Source organism: Onychomys torridus, chromosome 15 (genome assembly GCF_903995425.1).
Source record: "Onychomys torridus chromosome 15, mOncTor1.1, whole genome shotgun sequence".
In the NCBI taxonomy this organism is placed as follows: domain Eukaryota; kingdom Metazoa; phylum Chordata; class Mammalia; order Rodentia; family Cricetidae; genus Onychomys; species Onychomys torridus.
Window position 1 is genome coordinate 64,022,759 of NC_050457.1, and position 20,937 is coordinate 64,043,695.

Below are 20,937 nucleotides of genomic sequence, written 5' to 3' on the forward strand. Positions count from 1 at the left end.
CTACATGTGAGCTTACCTACACGTGATTTGCTGTGGTCATTAGGTCCCTGGGAACTAAGACTGAAGCAGGGAACTAAAGAAGCCTGCAACATTACGGCTTGCCTTGGGGGAACCCCACCCATAAGAAAGGAGGGGAGAGCTAGGAGAGATGCCTCATGGAGAGCAACTAAGGCACACGGCCGATAGCACCAGTTAATTGGAAGACATAAAGGAAGACACCCAGCTTTTGCCATGTTGCGCCAAACACACTAACACACCCCAAAACACCACATGGATTCATTCACCACATGAAATGGCTAAAATTAACTCAATAGCAAGATGTCTCCCGACTGTCTGTCCTAGTGGACATGCTGGCTGAAATACAATGTCTCCAAAACTTGTTTACTTTTCTCTGGATTTGTCTCTCCTCTCTATTCCATGCCTTGGTAAGGGCAGCAAAATCTAATTGTGATGGTTAGCGTCTTTCTAAAATTGCATTAGTTTTTATTTATATATTTGTTTTATTTATGTTACCTGTGAGTGCATATATATGGGTATGTACATGCCATGGAATATGTGGGAAATCAGAGCCAGTTCTCTACTTCAGTGATGCAGGTCGTAGGGGTTAGACTCAAATTGTTACATTTGATGGCAGGCACCTTCACCCACTGAGCCATCTCAGCAGGCCAGTAGTTAGTCTTAACAGTCAACTTGAACCAGTGCAGAATCACCCGGGAAAGAAATGGCAATGAGGGGTTGTCCGGATGAGGCTGGACAGTGGGGATGCCTATGAGTGTTATCTTGATTATGTTCATTGAAATGGAAAGACCCACCCACTGTAGGTGGCGCCATTCCCTGGGCAGGCGATTGTCTCAGAGAAGAGGAGGTAAATGGAGCAGTCACATGCATGCCTTAATTCATCTCTCTCTGCTTTTGACTGTAGATATACTGTGACTAGCCGCTTAAACCCATGCCCCTGGACTTCCCCACAGTGGTACACTGTGACTTGGAATTGTGTACCAAATAAGCTTTTCCCTCAAATTACTTTTGCCTGGGCATTTATTCACAGCATCAAGAAGGAAAACTCAGACAGTAACCGAGCTTTCAAATGGTGTTGATGGAGAATGGTATGCATCAGCTTGGCCAGAGTATGGTGCCCAGCTGTTTGGTCAAACTCTAGTCTAGATGTTGCTGTGAAGGTGTTCTCAGGTGCGTTCAACAGTATAAGCAACAGACTTTGAGTAAAGTGGCTTCCCCTCCACAACTGGGTTGAGTCTCATCCAATCCACTGAAAGCAGCACATAGAAAAAAAGCTTGCATTCTTCTGAGGAGAAGGAAGAAACTCTGGCTCCAGAGTCCCTTCAGGCTTAAAACGGCAGCATTGACTCAGGCCAGACTCCAAAGCCTGTCAGCAGGACTGCGGGGCTGAGACTTGCCCACACCCACAGCATGAGCCAGTCCTTAGGATCCTCTCTATGGATACACACGTGTGTGCACACAAAAACATAAACACCATATTGGCTCTATACTTCCACAGAGCCCTCATGCAGAGGTTAGTGTGTGTGTGTGTGTGTGTGTGTGTGTGTGTGTGTGTGTGCATGTGTGTGATGTGTGGTGCATGTACGGTGCACGTACACATGTGGATAGGTGTGCTGCTCAAAAGTGGAAGCCAGAGAAAGGCACCAAATATCTTCCTCTATTGCTCTCTGATATATTTCCTTGAGACAAGGGCCTCTACAGCTTACTGCTTTGGCTAGGAAGACTAGCCAGGGACTTCCAGGGATCTACCTGTGCCTGGCCCTGCCCACCTAGGATTACAGGCACATGTGGCCAAGCCTTTTGTATTTGTTAATGTGGGGGCATGATTTGAATCTAGGAGCTCATGCTTGGGCAGCAAGAGCTCTTTCACACTGAGCCACCTCCCCAGCCCCCAGTGGTGTAACCAATCTTGTTCCCTCATTGACTTCCTAATCTCTGTCACCCCACCAACAGGGTTATCTGTCTAAGATGTGACCCTGATCATATCACTACAGTCACTACATCAGAGTCTTCTCCAAAACTTGCAGGGCCCAATACTGCAAGAATATGAAAGCTTTTATCAACTAGACCCAACTGAACCAATGCCTCTTTCTCTCTTACTGTGTTGGGATTTTTTAAATTTTATTTTTGTTTTGTTTTTTATCAGCATGGTGCAAGAGCAAGAACTTCACCTGGGAAAATATCTCCTTTAGATTGGCCTCTAGGAAAGTCTATAGGGGCTTTTTTTTTTCTTTTTAAATTAGGGGCTGATGTGGAAGGGCCCAGCCCATTGAGCAGGTGATCCTGGGGTGTCTAAGAAAGCAATCTGAGTATGTAAGGAGAGGAGCCAGTAGGTAAGCTCTTCACCAGGGCCTCTGCATTACTTTCTGCCTCCAGGTTCTGGCTCTGATTTCCCTGGATGGTGGGCTATAAACTGTAAGATGAAGTAAACCTTTTCCTTTCCAAGTTGCTTTTAGTCATAGGTTTTAGTTAATTCCAGATGTAGTCGGGCTGACAACCAAGAATAGCCCTCACACTCCTTAAACTCTGGCTCAGAAGCATTCTTTGCTGCAAATCCTTGGCTATAATTTTTGGAAATAGTAAAGATCTTTTCATCAACCTCATGTAATTTATTGAAGTTATATTGCTCTGTATTTAGACAAGGGTCCCTGATGGCCCTTATGTGCAGCAGTAGATTCTTCCTCGTAGTGATCATTTAGCTCATATTGTCCACTGGAAAAGTTTTTTTTGTTTGTTTGTTTTTTGTTTTTGTTTTTTTTTGTTTTTTTTTTTTTTTTTTTAGGCCATCTTTACAGGTTTGATTCTGTACTCACTGATGGCAGGGAATTGCTTCATCTGTTGAAGCTAAAAAAAAAAAATGGAATTTAAAAAGTGAGCTTTGTTTCTTGGAGAAAGTAAACATTTCATTTGTCCCTGTTACCAAAAAGCCAGTGTCAGTAGACTTCCTGCTAAGCTGTGCCACAGTGATCGTAAGCACCAGTTTACTAGAAGGAGAAATTTCTGTCACTATGGGGCACCATTTTTGGGGAAGAGGAAGTAAGAGGAAATGATTTAATTTTATTTTAGAACTACTCTATTTCCTATTCTCTCAGTCTTCTGAAAAACTTTTTTTTTTTTTTTTTTATTGTTTTGAGAAGTTCTCAACCCACATTAAAGCAGATATTTCTAGACTGGCTCAATGAACCTCGGATACCCTCAAACATGCACACTAGCATTTTTCCACACGAGCTTTCTTATCCACATCTACCCACATACACAGACTTCGCATTTCTCTGTGCTGGTGGCTGTCCTCGGAGCATTTAATCCCTGCCTGCATCTTGCCTCATTGAAAAAAAACAAAAAAACAAAAAAATGTTGTTTTACAGCAGGTTAGAATCATTATTATACCAAAGAGAATCAAGGCTAATGCAACACAATCATTTTGCATACTCTCTGGACTCTGAGTTCCCCAATTGTCCTCAGATAACCTTGATTGCATCTATTGTCTTGACTGAGAACCGAATTGAATTTCTCACAATGATTGGGCTTCTTCATCTCCCCACACACTTTGCCAATATTGTCACTCGACACTGAAAACCCAGCCCTGTTAATCTGCACAAGGCCCACTTCCTGGATTCCTCTGCATCCTCAGTGTGCTTTCTGTTGCTGTGTTAAAACACCAAACAAAACAGCTTGGGGGACAGAGAGGTTTCATTGGCTTACACTTCCAAGTCATATTCCATCATTGTGGGCAATTGGGACAGGAGCCTGGGGACAGGAACTGCAGAGGAGATCCTGGAGAAATGCTGCTCACCGGCATCTCTTATGCTCATGTTCAGCTGTTTTTCTTAAACAGCCCAGTCCAACATGCCCAGGATGGCACTGTCCCAGAGTGGGCTGGGCCCTCCTCTGTCAATTAGCAAACAAGAAAATGCCCCACAGACATGGTCACAGGCCAATCTGATGGAGGCAACTGTCAGTCAAGTTAGCAAAAACCTGACTAGCACATTCTTGTCTGTGACGTCAGGATTTGATGCAGGAGAAATGTTTCCAGGATATTTTGTCCTGAGGTGCCCTTCCCTGTTATCTTCAGATCAGGAGCTTAAGAGTCAGATTGCCTGCTGGTGATGCCAGCACGACAGGATGCAAACATGGTGGGTCCTGGCAGATTTCCTCAATGTAAAGGCCACACTGCCATTGGAACTAACAAGTAACTTGTGAGGTTGTCGGAATGTGCTTTATATGATTCATTAATTACCACTGTCTAAATCAGGGGTTTTCAACCTTCCTAATGCTGTGACCCTTTAATATAGTTCCTTATGTTGTGGTGACCCCAACCATAGAATTATTTCATTGTTACTTTATAACTGTAATTTTGCTACTGTTATGAATTGTAATATAAATATCTGATATGTAAACCCTGTGAAAGGGTTGTTTGATCCCCAAAGGAGCCGAGACCTATAGGTTGAGAACTACTGGTCTAAACAAATTATTACATAGAGAGTTACAAAATGGTGTAAAATTTAGTCTATGTATTTAGTATACTATTATAAACAGATCTTTTCCTGTCTTTTGAGAATCACAATTTTTAAAAAGTGTAATTTTTTTCAACATGTCTATTGATTCTTTGGGAATGTCACATCACGCAACTGAATCACACTCACTTCCCAGTTCTTCCATGTCTGCCCTCACCCTTGAGACCTCCTCTAAAAAAGGATAATTAACACAAATTTGGACTTGGGTTTTTTGTTTTGTTTTGTTTTGTTAATCTATATACTCACTAGAGCAGGTCAAATTGTGTCCCGTCCCTTAGATAGAACTGAGTCCTTCCCATCCTACACCTCTGCCAGAAGTCATCAATTGTGAAGAGCTACATTTCTGCATCCTTATCACGATTTTTTAAAGGTTCTCTTCCATAGCTTCCTGTTTAGGCTGTTGTCAGAAACCATGTGGAAGCCTGTGATCCATGCTCCTATTAACAGTAAAGAGCAAGGAAGACACTTTTGCAGTGATATGGATGACTGCAGATGCACAGTTGAGAAAGGACATGGAAGATTTCTGTGACAACCCCTACCCCCACCTCAATCCACCCTAAAAAAGTCAGTGTACTATAGTCATTTACTACAGTCATTTACCAGGATTTTTTTTTTTCATCCTCAAAACTTCCCATTGTAGGTCAGTGAGATCCCTTTCAACCTGGGTTCTGTATCCTTGACAAGAATTTTTATGGTGTCTCTGAGGATGCCTTTACCTGTTGTAGGAATTAACCCTGCCCAAGACCTTGGGGTATCTGAGCCAACAGAGGCATGTTTTTTTTTCTGGTTACATGATTGCTTAAAACTGAGGAGGGGGGCATACGCTCACACTCTCTTAAAGTGGTTGAAGACCAGGAGTCTGGTTCCATTCATCCCCAAGCAGAACAGAGGATGACGACAGCTGTTTATTTTGTATTGTATCTGTGAGTGTACTTCTCCTCATTGTATATCTTAATAAATCCTTGATACCCTTTAACAGACTCTCCTGGATTTGCTTAACATTTACCTTCTAGCATAGAAGATGTTCCAAATTAGACATAGCATCATATCTAAGGCACTTTGGTTCTCTTTGGCAGCTGGTAATGATCAGAACCCAACATCTGATCCCTAAGTGAGCTCATGTCTGTGGGTTTACTATTGAAGTTATGCCTTTTCAGCAAAGAATATTAGACCATCACCCTTTACTCCTTTCCAAATCCTACCCCATAGTGTGCTGCACAATCCCCTCAGTCCATGCGATAGGGCCTCTTCTACTGGAAACCTTCATCAGTTCAGAGTTAAATGAATACTCAAGGCACTGAGTTTTTGGCCTCTCTGGGTAGGTCAAACTTCTGGAAGCGGCATCAGGAGGAAGGTGCATCCAATTCCCTCGTGAGCCTGCTAGAATGCACCCAGCTACAAGGTCTTCCCAATAGGTCTTCAAGGATGGACAGACTTTCACTCATAATAGAGATGATGTCTCCAGAGGGAGGCAATTGTCTAATTAGACATTATCTAAACGCACATTGTGACTTGATTCTTAGGAGGCCTACTGTGGACTTCCTCCTGATGGCTTCTGGATTGTCTCTACTGGAGGCTTGGTTAAGGGCAGGATGGCTTTTGCAGCTGTTACCATGAAGATGGCCAGCTTCCAACATGTAGTTACTGAGCCCATTATGTTTGGGGGAACCTCTTAGCTCTTGCTTATGAGTTGAATGCTCTGTGGAGTACTGTGCCTAAGTTGTGCCAGGAAGGGAAAACAGGGTGCTCTTTCTGACTCTTCCTGCTGCAGTGATCCAGCTCCCATTGGCTGTGATGAGCTCCATCCTTCCCACAGCAATCTGGGATGCTGGGTTCTCTTATTGTAAAATCAAGGAGAACAGTCTCGGAGAGGCGGTGGCAGCCAGAAGTTCCTCTGTGCTCCATTGAGGCTGAGATACCTAAGATTTCAAGGTACGTTCCATTTCCAGGCCTGTTCAAATGTGAGAAAAATGAATGTCTCGGGTTGGGAAGAGAGACCATGTGTTAGAGTGTTTGCCTTGGAAGTGCAAATGTGGGTTCTGGGAACAAGTGTTATCTCCAGAGTGTCCCCTACCAGGGCTGGTGTGGTGACACGTGCTTGAGATCCCATCACTGAGCTCAGTCTTCTTTGTAATTTCAGGTACCTGAGTAATGAATGATCCCTGAGGGTATCCTCCGGCCTCCACATTCACATATGAACATGAACACCCCACACATACATGCACGCATCTGAACATGAACACACACACACATACACATACACACACACACACACACCAAGAAGCAGTAGTAGGGAAGGGAGGAGGACGAGGAGGAGGAGGAGGACGAGGAGGAGGAGGAGGAGGAGGAGGAGGAGGAGGAGGAGGAGGAGGAGGAGGAGGAGGAGGAGGAGGAGGAAAAGAAGAGCTTCTTAGAATTGATAAACCATAACAGTTAATGGACTGTTTACGACCCAATCATGGTCTCCCTAAAGTCCATCGGCCTTCCTTTCGATCCACGGAAGAGGTGTGAACTGTACTGAAGACAGGAGGGCTGTGGTGTGAAGAGGCTGAGAAACTGGGAAGAGGCTCTACAGTTTCAGCAGCAGTGCGGGTGAGACATCTCTTGGGTGCCATGGATCACAGGTAGACCGACTGCCTCTGGCAAGGTGCTCAGATCAGAAGTGTCTTCAGAGAGACGGGTCAGAGAGCAAGGCTTTGGGAGGCTGCTTCTGCGTGTGCAGCTTTGTGGTTCCCGAAGGGGCTGACCGTGAGCACTCAGGGACTGTGAGCACTCAGGCACTGTGAGCACTCAGGTGGGGTCATGCCAGTCACTTCCCTTGTTGCTGTGACAAACTCCCCAGTAGCATTTCGGGAAGGATTGCTTTCGTTTATAGTTTCAGGGAGGTTCCAGCTGTGCCACAGAAGGCATCATGGAATCTGTGGTGTCAGGGGTGGTATCTGTGGTGTTAGGGGTGAATCTATGGTGTCAAGGGTGGTATCTTTGATGGCAGCGGTGGTATCTGTGGTGTTAGGGGTGGTCTCTATGGTGGCAGGGGTGTATCTATAGTGGCAGGTAGGGGTGGTACCTATGATGGCAGGGGTGGTATTTGTGGTGTCAGGGGTGGTCTCTATGGTGGCAGGGGTCTATCTATGATGGCAGGGGTGGAATCTATGGTGGCAGGTCTCAAAGAAACCCAGGGACAAGTCTCACTCAGTATGTGGGTCCTCCTAACACTTCCTACCCAACCCCCTACCCTAACCGTCTCCAGCTCAGGGCCTGGGCTTTGCTTCTCTTTCCCTGGCTTTGGATTTCTATATAAGTCAGCCATTTTGGCTATGTGCTCTCTTGGTTCCTAGGAGCTTTCTTGATGTCTTGACTCGCTATTGGACACCTGGTCCGAGGCTCCTCTCCTGGTCCATTTGCCCCCTTCTCTCTTCTCCTTCTCTCTTGCTCTCCCCCTCCTCCACCTCCTCTCATGTGCTCATATGGGTTCTGTGGTGGTAGGAGGGTGTGGTGGAATTTCCTCCTCATTCTTTGACAGATCCATAAGCAGACAGAGGGACTGGAAACAGGCCCAGGCTACAGTTCTCAAAGACCCACCACTAGTGATTTCCACCAGGCAAACTCAACTCCCTAAGTGCTCCATAACCTTTAACGTAGTACCTGAGGCTGGGGACTGAGTGTCCAAAATGTTAGTCTACCAGACAGTTCAGAGTCAAGCAGCGATGTCCTGTTCCCAACCCCGAAGATTCATACCCGTCTTGCAATACAAAATGCAAAAAGCAGAGCAAAAGGGTTGGCAAGGCAATGGCACATGAGCCCAGGTAAAGATGTGAACAAAGCAACCAGGAACAAAGCAGCTTGTGGTGGTGTGGATGTGTCTGGCCCCCATAAGCTCATAGGGAATGGTACTATTAGGAGGTGTGGCTTTGTTAGTGTTGGAGGAAATGTTTTGCTTTGGGTGTGGGCTTTGAGGTTTCCTATGCTCAAGATACTGCCCAGTGAGTCAGTTGACTTCCTGTGCCGGCCTGTGAAGATAGAAGGGCTGTCAGCTGTAGCCATAAATTTCTCCATTCCTGCTCAGCAACACCCCCCGCCCCCCCTCATGGCCTAGACAAATCTCTCACCCGTGATCCCACACAGCTCAGACCCAAGTAAAAACACACAGAGGCTTATATTATTAACAAACTGTACGGCCTATGGCAGGCCTAGCTAGCTAGCTCTTATAACTTAACCCATTTCTTTTTGGTGGGGGCGGGTTTCGAGACAGGGTTTCTCTGTGTAGCTTTGCACCTTTCCTGGATCTCGCTCTGTAGACCAGGCTAGCCTCGAACTCACAAAGACCCACCCCGCTCTGCCTTCCAAGTGCTGGGATTAAAGGTGTGCGCCACCACCGCCCAGCAACTTAACCTATTTCTATTTCATGGCTTATCGGTATTTTCACATCTTGCTTCTCCTGGAGGTGCTGGCATCTCTCCAGACTCCATCTTTCTCTTTCCTGTCTCTCTCCTTGGATTTCCTGCCTGCCTCTAAGCTGCCTTGCCATAGGCCAAAGCAGCTTATTTATTAACCAATGGAAACAATATATTCATAGCATACAAAAAGACATCCCCCAGCAGTCAGCTTCAGCCCACATCTGCCTGCATGTGTTGCTGTGGTCATAGTGTCTTTTCACAGCAATGAAAAACCCTAACTGAAACACAGCTGTAATTGTTGACAAGGTCAGTGACATTAAAGAGAAGCCCTTCTTTTGGCACTGGGTTAATAGGCGAGGTGCCTTGTTGGAAAGCTCCTCCCATAAATCCTTCCTCAACTAGGGTTGGGGCCTTGGGAGTCCCTTCCTCCTCCTTGCTGGAATTTTCCAATTGCTTGATCTTGACACTCATCTCAATCACACAGAGCAGGGTGTGCCCATCAGGGTGCTGTATGGGACCCCTGTGATGGACTTTTCTGGACAAGGAACACTTCGGCCCAACTCACTGTCATGCCCTTTGAACTGGACGCCATTGTTATGGAAGAAGAGTCCCTAAGTATGTTGGGTGCCAATGACTAGCATAAGTTGCCTAGGAAAAGCCAGCTGCCCACTCTTGAGAACTTGAGGGTCCATGGGAAGCTGGCTTTTGGAAGGAACCACTGAGACTGAGGGTCCCCGGCTTCAAGAGTATTTCATCTTCCTTGAGAAAGGAGAGGGGCCTTCAGGAGCATATCCAGGTAACCCTGAGTGAAACCACAAGGCCATTTGGGGGGACAGATTTGCTCAGTACAGTGGAATATCGGGTTTAGAGGGGAATGAGCAGGGTTGAGAGTGAAGCATTGTGGAATTATGATTTAGAGTAAGAAGTCTGTGCTCTGTCTTCCTCCTCTGCTCTAGCACAGGGAATCTCTCTCTCTCTCTCTCTTGGAAATTCCTGGATGCTGAAAGTGAGAGCAGTGATGCCCTGTAGATTTCACAGGAAATCCTTTCATCCGTCTATACTTGGGATTATACTAATGAAGTGACTTTAGGGCCCTAGAGAGCAGTGCAGCGCTGTATTCATAGGAAACAGTTTCATCTGTCTATACCTGAGATTACGCTAATGAAGTGACTTCTCAGGCCCCTAGATAGCCTCAGGGTGGGGGCTGGTAGTCAGAGGAACCAACAACCATATGACTGGCATGGGGGAACCTGTGTGCCACTCTCAGACCTCTGGAGAAAACAAGTGACAGATTGGGTTACTCACCAATAGCCAATGGCTTCCTCATACAGACACATCTACTTCTGAAACCTCAATCAGAACCCCTAAATAAAGAGGTACAGGGAGGTTTGTGGATGGTGAACAAATGCTATTTGGTGCCAAGATGATGGTACACACCAACTCCCCAATGGGATAAGAAGCTCCTGCTTAGGGTAGTTTGGGACCTTGCCCTCTGAACTTCATTTGTGTCCCCTACAATGTCCTGTACAACAAGCTGGTAACTGTTACGATCCTGCTCTCACTCTTCCGGGTCTGGCGTCTTGTGTCAGTCATCAGGGGACTCAGGTGACTAAGCGCCCACCGCACCTACCTCGTGTGTAGCACAAATCTTAACAGGTCTTATTAACAAAATCAAACCTGAGGCCAGTTATCGGGATGAATGCTGGAAGATCAGAGAAGCAGAACAAGCCACAGCTTCCTCACCTCACCAGTTCCTCAGCTGATCCTGTTCCTTTAGACTGGATGCCTCTCAGCTGAACTGTGCTGATCCAAAGCCTAAATGCTTAGCCAGCCAAATGCTTAACCAGCCAAAAGCATCTAGTTTCTGGTCTTCATGCCTTATATACCTTTCTGCTATCTGCCATCACTCCCTGGGATTAAAGGCGTGTGTCACCATGCCTGGCTGTTTCCAATGTGGCCTTGAACTCACAGAGATCCAGAGGGATTTCTGCCTCTGGAATGCTAAGATTAAAGGCATGTGCTACCACCGCCTATCCTCTATGTTTAATATTATGGCTGTTCTGTCTTTGACCCCAGATAAGTTTATTAGCATGCACAATATTTTGGGGAACACAATACTCGTGGTCATGAAATCCCCACCTTAAAAAAGCCAGACTCGACTCCCACACTCTCTTTCTGTGTTTCTTCTCTGCTCTCTCTCTCTCTCTCTCTTTCTCTCTCTCTCTCTCTTCTCTCTCTGCTCTTGCCATCTTCCTTTCTTTCCAGGCCTGGCTTCTTTCTAATAACTCTGGTAGTCGTGGCTGTGGCTTGTTACTTTTCCACTGACCAACCAGCGCCATAATAACCATCAGTAACAGTCACTGAAATGGACTCAAGTTCTGAGACCCAGCCCAGCAACTTGTCAAACCAGGGGCATGGGCTGTGGGGATTCATGGTTTACAGGTGGAAAGTCAGAAGTACAACAGGCCAAGGACTTATACTAGCCTATGAAGTGGGGGTCTTACAGACTGTGTGGTCAACCCAGGGGCATTAATGCTAACCCCTGGGTTAGTGTCAACAGTCCCATGTTGATAGCTGGTACAAAACAAACAAACAAACAAACAACCCCACATTTTGATGTCAGAAGTGCTGTGAGCATTAACAGCTTGGTGGCCGAAAAAGAATCAACTTTTAATGAAATGACCTGCAAGGCCATGAACCATGAACAGCATAGAATCTTATTACTAATGCTTTAATAATACAGAAAGCCCTTGAATCTTGCAATGCTCTCGCCCTTTAGTTAACGCTGCCTGTGCATCTATTCTTGGCTTTTGGTGGCATGCCTCACAGTGAAAGTGCAGGGCTGCAGTCACCAGTGACCCACCGAGTGCACACTTTAAAGGGTTGTTTGTGGGATGGGACTGTCATAGCTCTTTCATTAGGCTCCACGGATCTAATTTTAGTGCACAGAATACCCCGGGAGACGAGAGGCCTGATTCGGAGACCTGGATTTGGACATAATGACACCTCCATTTTGCTTGGGCAGTTGAAGCCGAATTGAAGTTCCTGGGACCTTCGGAGACGGGTGATTCTAATACTTCTTTGTCAAAAGTCAAGGAAAAACAGTGACAGAGAAAAAAATAAAACCCACTATCTGGGGAAAGTTCACTACTCACAGGGCTAACCCTTGGTCACAGAGTCAACACTTGCTTCTCTGATGTTTATCTGGAAGTCTGCACACACAGTAGCTGCTCAGCTCAGAAAGGGTTAAAGGTAGATAAACTCCTTAAGTTCATTTAATATGCTTAGCCTACTTCACATCCCGGCTCATGCACACATAGCACACATCTTGGTGGTTTCCTTCATGATAATTCAGTTGGCTGGAAGATGTAGCTAGAGGCGGTTCTCCACCCTCAGAGCACAGTACCACACACTGCTAGATAATGCAAAATTCAAGGTGCTTTCTACTGAGTGTGCCTTGCTTTTATGCTATCACAAAAGTCATCATTTTTTTTTTTTTTTAAGTTGAGCAAGTACAAGCAGGGGCTATCAGCACACTGCTCCACGCAGTCACACTATCTGGCCGTCACCACACCAGGCTTTATACAAGATACTCCATGTGCTTGGATCTGTGTCTTGCTCAAGATGCTTGCTGGCCTCTGAGCTACAGACACTATGTCCACTCACCTGACATTTCCAAAAAAAAAATCTCAAATGAAACCATCTCCCTCCCGAAGCAGCTACTTTTTCTCTCCCAATGTCGTACTTTTCTATTGCTGTGAGAAAACACCATGACCAGGGAAACTTATAAAAGAGAGCATTGAACTGGGGCTCAAGGTTACAGAGGGTAGTAGAGTCCATGACCAACATGAAGGGGAGCATGGCAGCAGGCAGATATGGTGCTGGAGCAGTAGCTGAGGGCTTGCAACTAATCCACAATCACGAGGCAAAGAGAATAGGAGAACAAGAGGGAGAGAGAGGGAGAGAGGAGGGAGAGAGAGAGAGAGAGACAGAGAGACAGAGAGAGAGAGAAGGAGAGAGAGAGAGGGAGAGACAGAGAGGGAGAGAGAGAGAGAGAGAGACAGAGGGAGACAGAGAGATAGAGAGAGAAGAAGAGAGGGAGAGAGAGGGGGAAAGAAAGAGAGAGAGACTGAGAGACAGAGAGACAGAGACAGAGACAGAGAGAGAACACACTGTGAATGGTGTGGGCTTTGGAAACCTCAAAGCCACCTCAGGGCATAGGTGATCTTTAAGGTGTGTTCAGTGAACAGTGGTTGAAGAAATAGTGATCAACACAGATAGAAGTTCAATGAAGAAAGGATCCTAAATTACCCCAAACTAAATCCAAACAACAATGAACTAAAATAACAAAGCACAGTGGAAATAGGCTGCAGATCAGGACTGATGTGGTGGGTAGCTCCTAACTCAGGAGCAATTGTCAGTGCACTGGAAAGGGCCCAGAAGTGAAGGTATCACAGTCATATCTACTCGTGCGTGCTCTGTCTCATCTGTCTCTCTCTGTCTGCACTCTTGATTGCACATGTGTGTGGTTGGGGATAGACAGATACACACTGTTTGGGGTGCACTCATGTTTCAGTGTGTTAGGATTTAACTTTATCCCTCGGTTCCTTTTTCTGTTGCTGAGATAAAACACTTGGCTAAGGCACGTGTAAAAGGGTTTATCTTTAGGCTTTCTGTTCTAGGAGGGTAGAGTCCATATGGATGAGGCAAGGTATGATATCAGGAACAGGAAGCTGCGGGCTCACATCTTGAACCACAACCAGGAAGCATAGAGGATGAACTGGAAATGACATGAATATCTAAACTCCTTGAGAGCCCGCCTCCAGTGACACACTTCCTCCACCAAGGCCACACCTCCTGAGGCTCCCTAAAGCAGCACCATCCACAGGGACCATCAAATGCCCGAGACTGTCATCACAGAGACCCTTCTGGTAGAATCACTGGCTCTGTGAGAAGATGAGAGACTCCAGAGGGTACTTCTTTTCCCCTTCCTTGTGCTCTGTGACCCTCTATTACCAAATAACACAACTAGAAGGCACTTGGCATGTGCTCTTGGGTTCCTTGTTTCAAGAACTATGAGCCAAATAAATCACTGTTCTTAATCAACTACCAGGCTTCAGGTGTTTTGATACAGCAGCAGATGATGGATTGACAGGTTAGGCTTGGATTTTTAGTTTTTATTATTTAAAATTTTTATCATTACAGTTATTGTGCATATGTGTCTGTGCGCGCGCGCACATGTATGTTCTTACAGGCACATATGTACAGGGAGGTTGGAGGACAGATTGCTGGGGGCAGTTGTCTTTTACTCCGTGGATCCCACAGACCATTCTCAGGTGATCAGGGTTGGTAGTACTCATCTTAACCTGTAGACTATCTCTTTATCCTCACTTCTTTTTAACAAGCCATTTTGAAACCTTGAAAGCAAATCCATGTTAGAGTTGGAACAGTGGCTCGGTGGCTAGGAGCCTGCACTGGCCTTGTACAAGGTCTGAGTTCGGTTCCTGACACCATGTCAAGCAACTCACAAACACCTGCAGCTCCAGAGGATCTCTGGATCTCAGTGCCCTCTTTTGGTCACTACCAGTACTTATAACAACACACATGCGCACACATGCTCATGCGTGTGCACACACACGTATGTAATTCATACTTGAAAAATAAAATTATTAAAAAAATCCTTTTTGGAAGACAAGACAGTGGACTTGTTAGCTGAAACGTGACTTGTAGCAATAGACAATGATGAGTGTGGAACCATCAAAGTTGGGCACATATTTCCTGTCTTGTAGTTTCCAATGAGGCCAGAAGGGCAGGGGTTGGGGGATCGGGGGTCGAGGTGGAGGTCTGGAACACAGCAGGACCCAGCTGCAGCCCAAGTCTGCCCCCTGTCCCTTCGAGGTACACCAGGCACAAAGAATCTTTAAACCAGACACCTACAAATTAAAACATAATTTTGACATTGGTGCAAAAGATGAAGAAAGGCTCAAAGTAAAAATGACTTCACTGGAAGAGTCCAGGGTTACTCAGGAAATTTGGAGAACTTGTTTGGACTGGTTTCTCAGATGTGAAGAAGCCCAGGGTTCTCCTTTCTCCAGACAAGGGCTCTTCAGTATCCTAGAAGGACAAATGACCCCCGATGGAAAGTCTCCACTGCACAAGTGCTGATTTTTCAAATGTTGCTGTCTTTTAAGCAACAGCTGTCGGAATCAGCAACTGCAACTCTGCTGCTACCAGGCCGGCAAGGGCTGTAGCCCGAGGGCAATCCCTTCGCTCCAACTCTTGCAAAGCTATGGAGGGAACTTAACTAAACCTCTCTCCCTCTAAAGAACTCAAGATTCAAAGGTTGAGGTGGAATTCTGCGCTTCAGAGAGGTTGAATAGCAAGTAGCTCACCTCCTCTCCTTGCTGGAGTCCTCCACAAAGCCCTCATGCCTCCCCTCCCCCTTCCTTATAAACCTTCTCCACCTGGCTCCTCCCTACCACTTCCTGTCAGCTGGTTGCTGACTCAGCCTCCTGACCACAGGTGAATTTTATTTAATCAAACACATCTTTGCAGCATTAAACAAATGTTCCAGAGCATAAACAAAAGTAACACATCTTGAAATAATACTCTACAACACACAAGGATATCTACAGAAGGAGCGGAGGTGAATCCAGCCTCTGCTCTGTTTTCTAAGCTGTGTTCTCTGATCTGGGGCTGAATCTGCTCAGAGTCAGGTGTAGTTGGAGATCTTCTCTCCAGGTGCCACCAAGCCCCTCAGTCCCACAACCCACGTATAAATAATCACTCAGACGCTTATATTACTTATAAATTGTATGGCCGTGGCAGGCTTATTATCTACTTCTTCTATCTTAAATTAATCCATTTCTATTAGTCTATATTTTGCCACGTGGCTCGTGGCTTACCAGTACCTTATCTCTTTCTTGTCATGGCGGCGGCTGGCCGTATCTCCCTGCACCTGCGTTCCACCTCCCAGAATTCTCTTCTCTCTTGTCCCGCCTATACTTCCTGCCTGGCCACTGGCCAAACAGCATTTTATTTATACAGAGTGATATCCACAGCAGTCAGGGGTGCCTTTCCTAATTTGCACAGTCACTGAACGCACACGCAGTGGTTCCAGGAAGGACCTCAAGGCACTTGGGAAAATCTTCATGTTGCTATGTTCCTATGATCTATCTGCACATGCTGTTATGCCCAGATCGCGGGGACCCCAAAAGACCACCACGAACACTGAATCCCACATGTAACAGCAAAGAGCCTTTATTTCAAGCTCCGGAGCTTGGACCCTCTGTCTATCTGGCACAGCAGTGAGAGCAGAGGGCCCTGAGCTCAGGTGGGGTGGAGTTTTTATCATAGCAGAGGTTGAGGTGAGGGGATTTCCAGGGTCCAGGACCCTGATTGGCTGACAATTGTCTAGAGGTATCTGTAAAACAAAAAATAGGTGTGTGCTAGACTCAGGGACATCCGGCCACCTTATCTAATGGTTGGAACGTTTGGGATGTCAGGGATGTACTACTTCTTCACTCCTGAGTGGATCCCTGGGTGGTATCAGCTTAAGGCTTTCCTGTGTCTGGGTGTTGCCTGCCAGTAAGCCTGTCACAGAAGCTGTGTCCAGGCCCCTAAGCCTGTCATGGCTGCTATGTGGTCAAGTTATTTTGGAGCCCTCCACACATAGGACCTCTTTTCAGACAGAAAAGAAAAATATGCTCCCTCTTTGGTGTTAGGTAGCAATACCCAAATTGGGTACCCCAACAGGTGTCTGAGAGGCCAGCACTCAGTGTGAGGTTGTTTGTGGTAAATGCATCCTTTAGGGAATGTTGCTCAGACAGACACTTCTTCTGGCTTGGATGCTCTTGGATGCTCTTGGATTTTACAAGCATCTCAGACATTCAGCTGGACATGGAAAGAGAATTAACTTTTGTGATTCGGGCACTAGACTAGGCAATGGGGTCAGAGGAGGATGGGAGGTGGGATCGGACCTCCTCTTCTGTATTTACTGTTTTGTGATGCTCTTATTGATCTGTATTTAGAGTGAGCCACTGGGGGTCTTGGATCAGTGACTAAAATGTCCAGAAAGTTAGGCACTAGGAATAGAAGGCATGCTAAGAAGATAGGGCTAGAAATGCTTGAAAAGTATTAACCCCCAAAAGTTCTGTTTACACACAGCATGCACAAGGACTCCTTTTCCTGGAGAAATGTGGACCTACTGTGGGATTGTAAATGAAAACAAAGAAACAAACACACAAACAACCAGTCTTGCCAGCGTGTTTCTGGCTCTTCAGTGGCTCAGCTTGATTTTGCCCAGTGAGACTCTGTTCTCGGGGAGTTAATTATTCATTCTTTTTCTCTTCTGTTAGAAATTTCCTACCTACTTTTAGAAGAGAAAGGCAGTGGCTTCCAAGAGTTCCTGTGTGCTTTGTGCCAGCCTTTTCGACAGCTGGTAGTTTTTGAACTTTTTTGTTTTATCATCCAGGAGCCACATTTTTTTTCCTCCCTGTGTTTTTTTTTTTTTTTTTTTTTTTTTTTTTTTTTTTTTTTTTTTGGGTACTTTCCCAGCTTCCTTGCCCTTTTCTGATATATATTGTCTACTTGTGTAGCTCATTAGTATTCCTGACTCTGTTCTCAAGAAACATCAGGGACAAATTACAAAAAGAATCTTCATAGTAAAGAAACCACAGGATTTATTTTTAATTATTTGAGTCAGGGTCTCACTGTGTAGCTTCAGCTGGCCTGGAGCACACTATGTAGACCAGATTGGCCTTGAACTCACAGACCTCGGACTGCTCTTGCTTCTGCCTCTTCAGTGCTGAGATTAAAGCTGTGCACCACAGTGCTTTAAAAACATCCAAGTTGGTGCCAGTAGGGAACAAGACTTATTGCCTCTACCCAAAATTAGTTTCCTATGCTTGGGGCTGAATAAATTACTCAGGCATCACACTAATTAGACAAAGACAAACTACCCAGTAGTGCTGATGTGTGTATTTATAGTAGTGTCTACTCCCATCCTGCAAGTTTTCAGTAATTATTAGAGGTCAGAGGCAAAGAGGATAGAAGGATCGCAATTAGTCAAGTCTTTAATACAACTCTGCCTGAGCAGCCTTCTCTCCATAGTTACTTTGAGAGGGGTGAGAACACCCTTCAGAAAGCAGAGCTGCTCAGGGAAGGTTTATCATTAAAGGAGATTATGAGGACTGCAAACCTCACACAGCAGCCAGAGCTCCGGTTTTTTTTTTTTTTTTTTTTTTTTTTTTTTTTTTTTTTTTTTTTTTTTTTTTTTTTTTTTTTTTTTTGTGGTAACTTCATTGTCAGCAGCTTTTACTGCATCCACAGACCCCAAAGACAGTCATTAGGGGGGAGGAATGTGAAGACTCTTGTAAACTTGTTTCTGAAGGCTTACCAACACTGGGTTTGGATCATGGAGATACTGGTTCTGGAATCCCAATGCCCTGAATTCTCAGCTCAGGTCTGCGTCAAATGTGAAACAAAAACCAAATTACACCAAAAAGCATCTTTTATCTACCCTAAGTTCCTCCACCAAGGCCAAGGAGGTCCCACATTGGACTATACTGTATGTGTGTGTGTGTGAATTGTTTCCATACTACCTTTTTTTTTTTTTTTTTTTTTTTTTTTTTTATTACTTCCAGGGCCTATTTCAATGGAGGTGTCATCTGGGTACCCCTAAGAAGGCAAGTTGAAAATGCCAGACAGTTGCAAACTGCCTTCAGTTAAAACACAAAAACAAAATACAAAAACAAAAAGCATTGTCACCCACAAATGACTGAAGGTCCTCCAAGAACACAGTGCCTGATTTCTACCTGCAACTCATCCAGACCTTCTCCCATGCTGAACTCCCAGCAGGAAGCAGTGCTCCTTCTGGCCACCCCCACTGCACATCTCTGGGCTTTACAAGTCAGGCCAGATGCCGTCTACACCCCCAAACCCTTCTGAAACCTGATTTTGGATGCAGTTTAAAAGCTACACAGAGAAACCCTGTCTCGAAAAACCAAAAAAAAAAAAAAAAAAAGAGGAATCTGTCGGGCAATGGTGGTGCGTGCCTTTAATCCCAGCACTAGGGAGGCAGAGGCCAGCCTGGTCTACAAAGCGAGTTCCTGGGAAGCCGCAAAGCTACACAGAGAAACCCTGTCTTGAAAAACAACAACAAGAACAACAACAAAAAAGAGGAATCTCTTGGCACTGAGGAGTTCCATCACTGCATTCACCAGTTTTAAGTGGTACCTTTTGTATTGTGAGCCCCGAGCAGGTGGAAGCCACACCCACAGGGCCTAACAATGCACCAAAGCACAGAGTAAGTGGTCAACAAACTTTTGTGTGAGCTCTAGACATGTGCTCCTTTCAAACACAACATACATTCAGGTAACTGTCCACATCCAGCCTGCAATGTATAGTGTTTGCATACGTGGACACAGAGGTATATACTGGCCATTTAGATGAACATTACCAACTTGAACCCAGGGACTCCCTTGCGGCAACAGCCTTTCATTGCTTTGGGAATACAGCACAGTCATTCCATGAACGTAGGCTGGATACAGAGGATAGCCCAGAGCACATCAGATGCCCTGATGCATCAGTTCTCAGGATTGAAGGATGGGTACTTTATTCTAGAGAAATGAACAGAGACTCGACATGACATGCACAGCCATCTCTTCCTCTCTCCCACACCTAACCAGGAGAAACACATGGGAGTGCCACGATTCTCTACCTCTGCCCTGAGGCCCTCTTGAGACTTGGGACACTAGCAGAGTCCGATCACCAGCGGTCATCCTCTGGCTTCTCTGCTCCCTCATCAGCTCACTGACACTGCAAAAACTGTGGCACTACTGAGCCAACAGCTCGCTCCTAAATTCAGAGGGCTAAACCAGAAGTCCGACTTTGACCCCAAATGAGCTTTTCTTCCTTTCCCAGGTCAACGTTTGTATCTGACACAGTTAGGCAGGATGTCCCTGCAAGGGACGTGGACAGGGGCGTGATGAGTCCTGAGTGCTGAAATGCACGGCCTGGAGCACCCGGATATTTTCTTCAATACTGAAGGATGGAAGACTGGCGGCGGCTGTGGCTGGAGAAAAGTGTCCCCTCCTCTCTCCCTTTAAAATCAAAGCCCAGACTCCCTTTGAGATGAGTCCTCTCTAATTGGCCTCCTCAGCTGGAAGGGAAAAGGGAGTAGTTTCCTTTGGTCCCCAGCTACCCATGGACGCCGCCCAGTTCGCATCCACCGAGCGCTCGGAGCGCAGGACGTGCATGCAGCCAGGCCCAGGGCGGCCCCGCCCCGACGCGAACTTGACCGCACCCTCTTCCCCCGCGTGGCCGGGCCTGACGTCACAAGGCACCCAGCCGCCGGCGCCCCGCGGTGCGCACCCCGAGCCCCGACCGGTCGCGGCTGCTTTCCGGGCGCTCACCGCCAGGCGCGCGCGTGCCCGCCCGCGTCCCTCCTCCCCCGCTCCCCTCCTCCGTTCCTGTCACCGCCAGCAAAGCGCCGCTGAAGATGGCGAGCCTGGCGCCCGGGGAGCACGCCGCGCAAGGATGCCCAGCTCCGGCTGCTGCGGAGGAACAGGCGCCGCGGCCGGGAGTTCCCGGGGAGGAGGCTGCATCGGAGGCAGGGCGGGCGGGCGCGGGGCCGCAGGTGGAGGAGGCCGCGGGCAAGGTGGCCGCCGCCCTGACCTGGCTGCTCGGGGAGCCCGGTGCTGTGGCTGGGCTGCCGCGCCGACGAGCTCCTGAGCTGGAAGAGGCCGCTGCGCAGCCTGCTCGCCTTCCTGGGTGCCAACCTGCTGTTCTGGTGAGTGCAGGGGCTGGGTGGGGGCGCCCCCGGAGGGCAGGTGACCTTGGGGCGCCCGGGGTCGGATGTGGCCTGGCAGAGGTGAGCTGGGCACTGCGGTGGAAGAGACAGCCCCTTCCCACTTGCTGGGTCATCTGCCTGAAACAGGTCGTCACCCGCTTCAACTTTCCTCCAGACGCACTTCCCCGTGAGTGGCTGTCACCCTTGTTGCGGGTGT

The 20,937-nt window shown here is 46.7% G+C and overlaps 1 protein-coding gene across 1 annotated transcript in view; it reads left to right on the plus strand.

The window, feature by feature from the left end:
* Positions 1-20,224: 20,224 nt before the first annotated feature.
* Positions 20,225-20,937, plus strand: part of Retreg1 (reticulophagy regulator 1) — a 127,467-nt gene continuing 126,754 nt past the window's right edge. The window contains 2 exon segments of the mRNA XM_036207210.1: positions 20,225-20,621; positions 20,623-20,720. Coding sequence (XP_036063103.1) covers positions 20,430-20,621; positions 20,623-20,720 — 290 coding nt within the window. The 5' untranslated portion in view covers positions 20,225-20,429.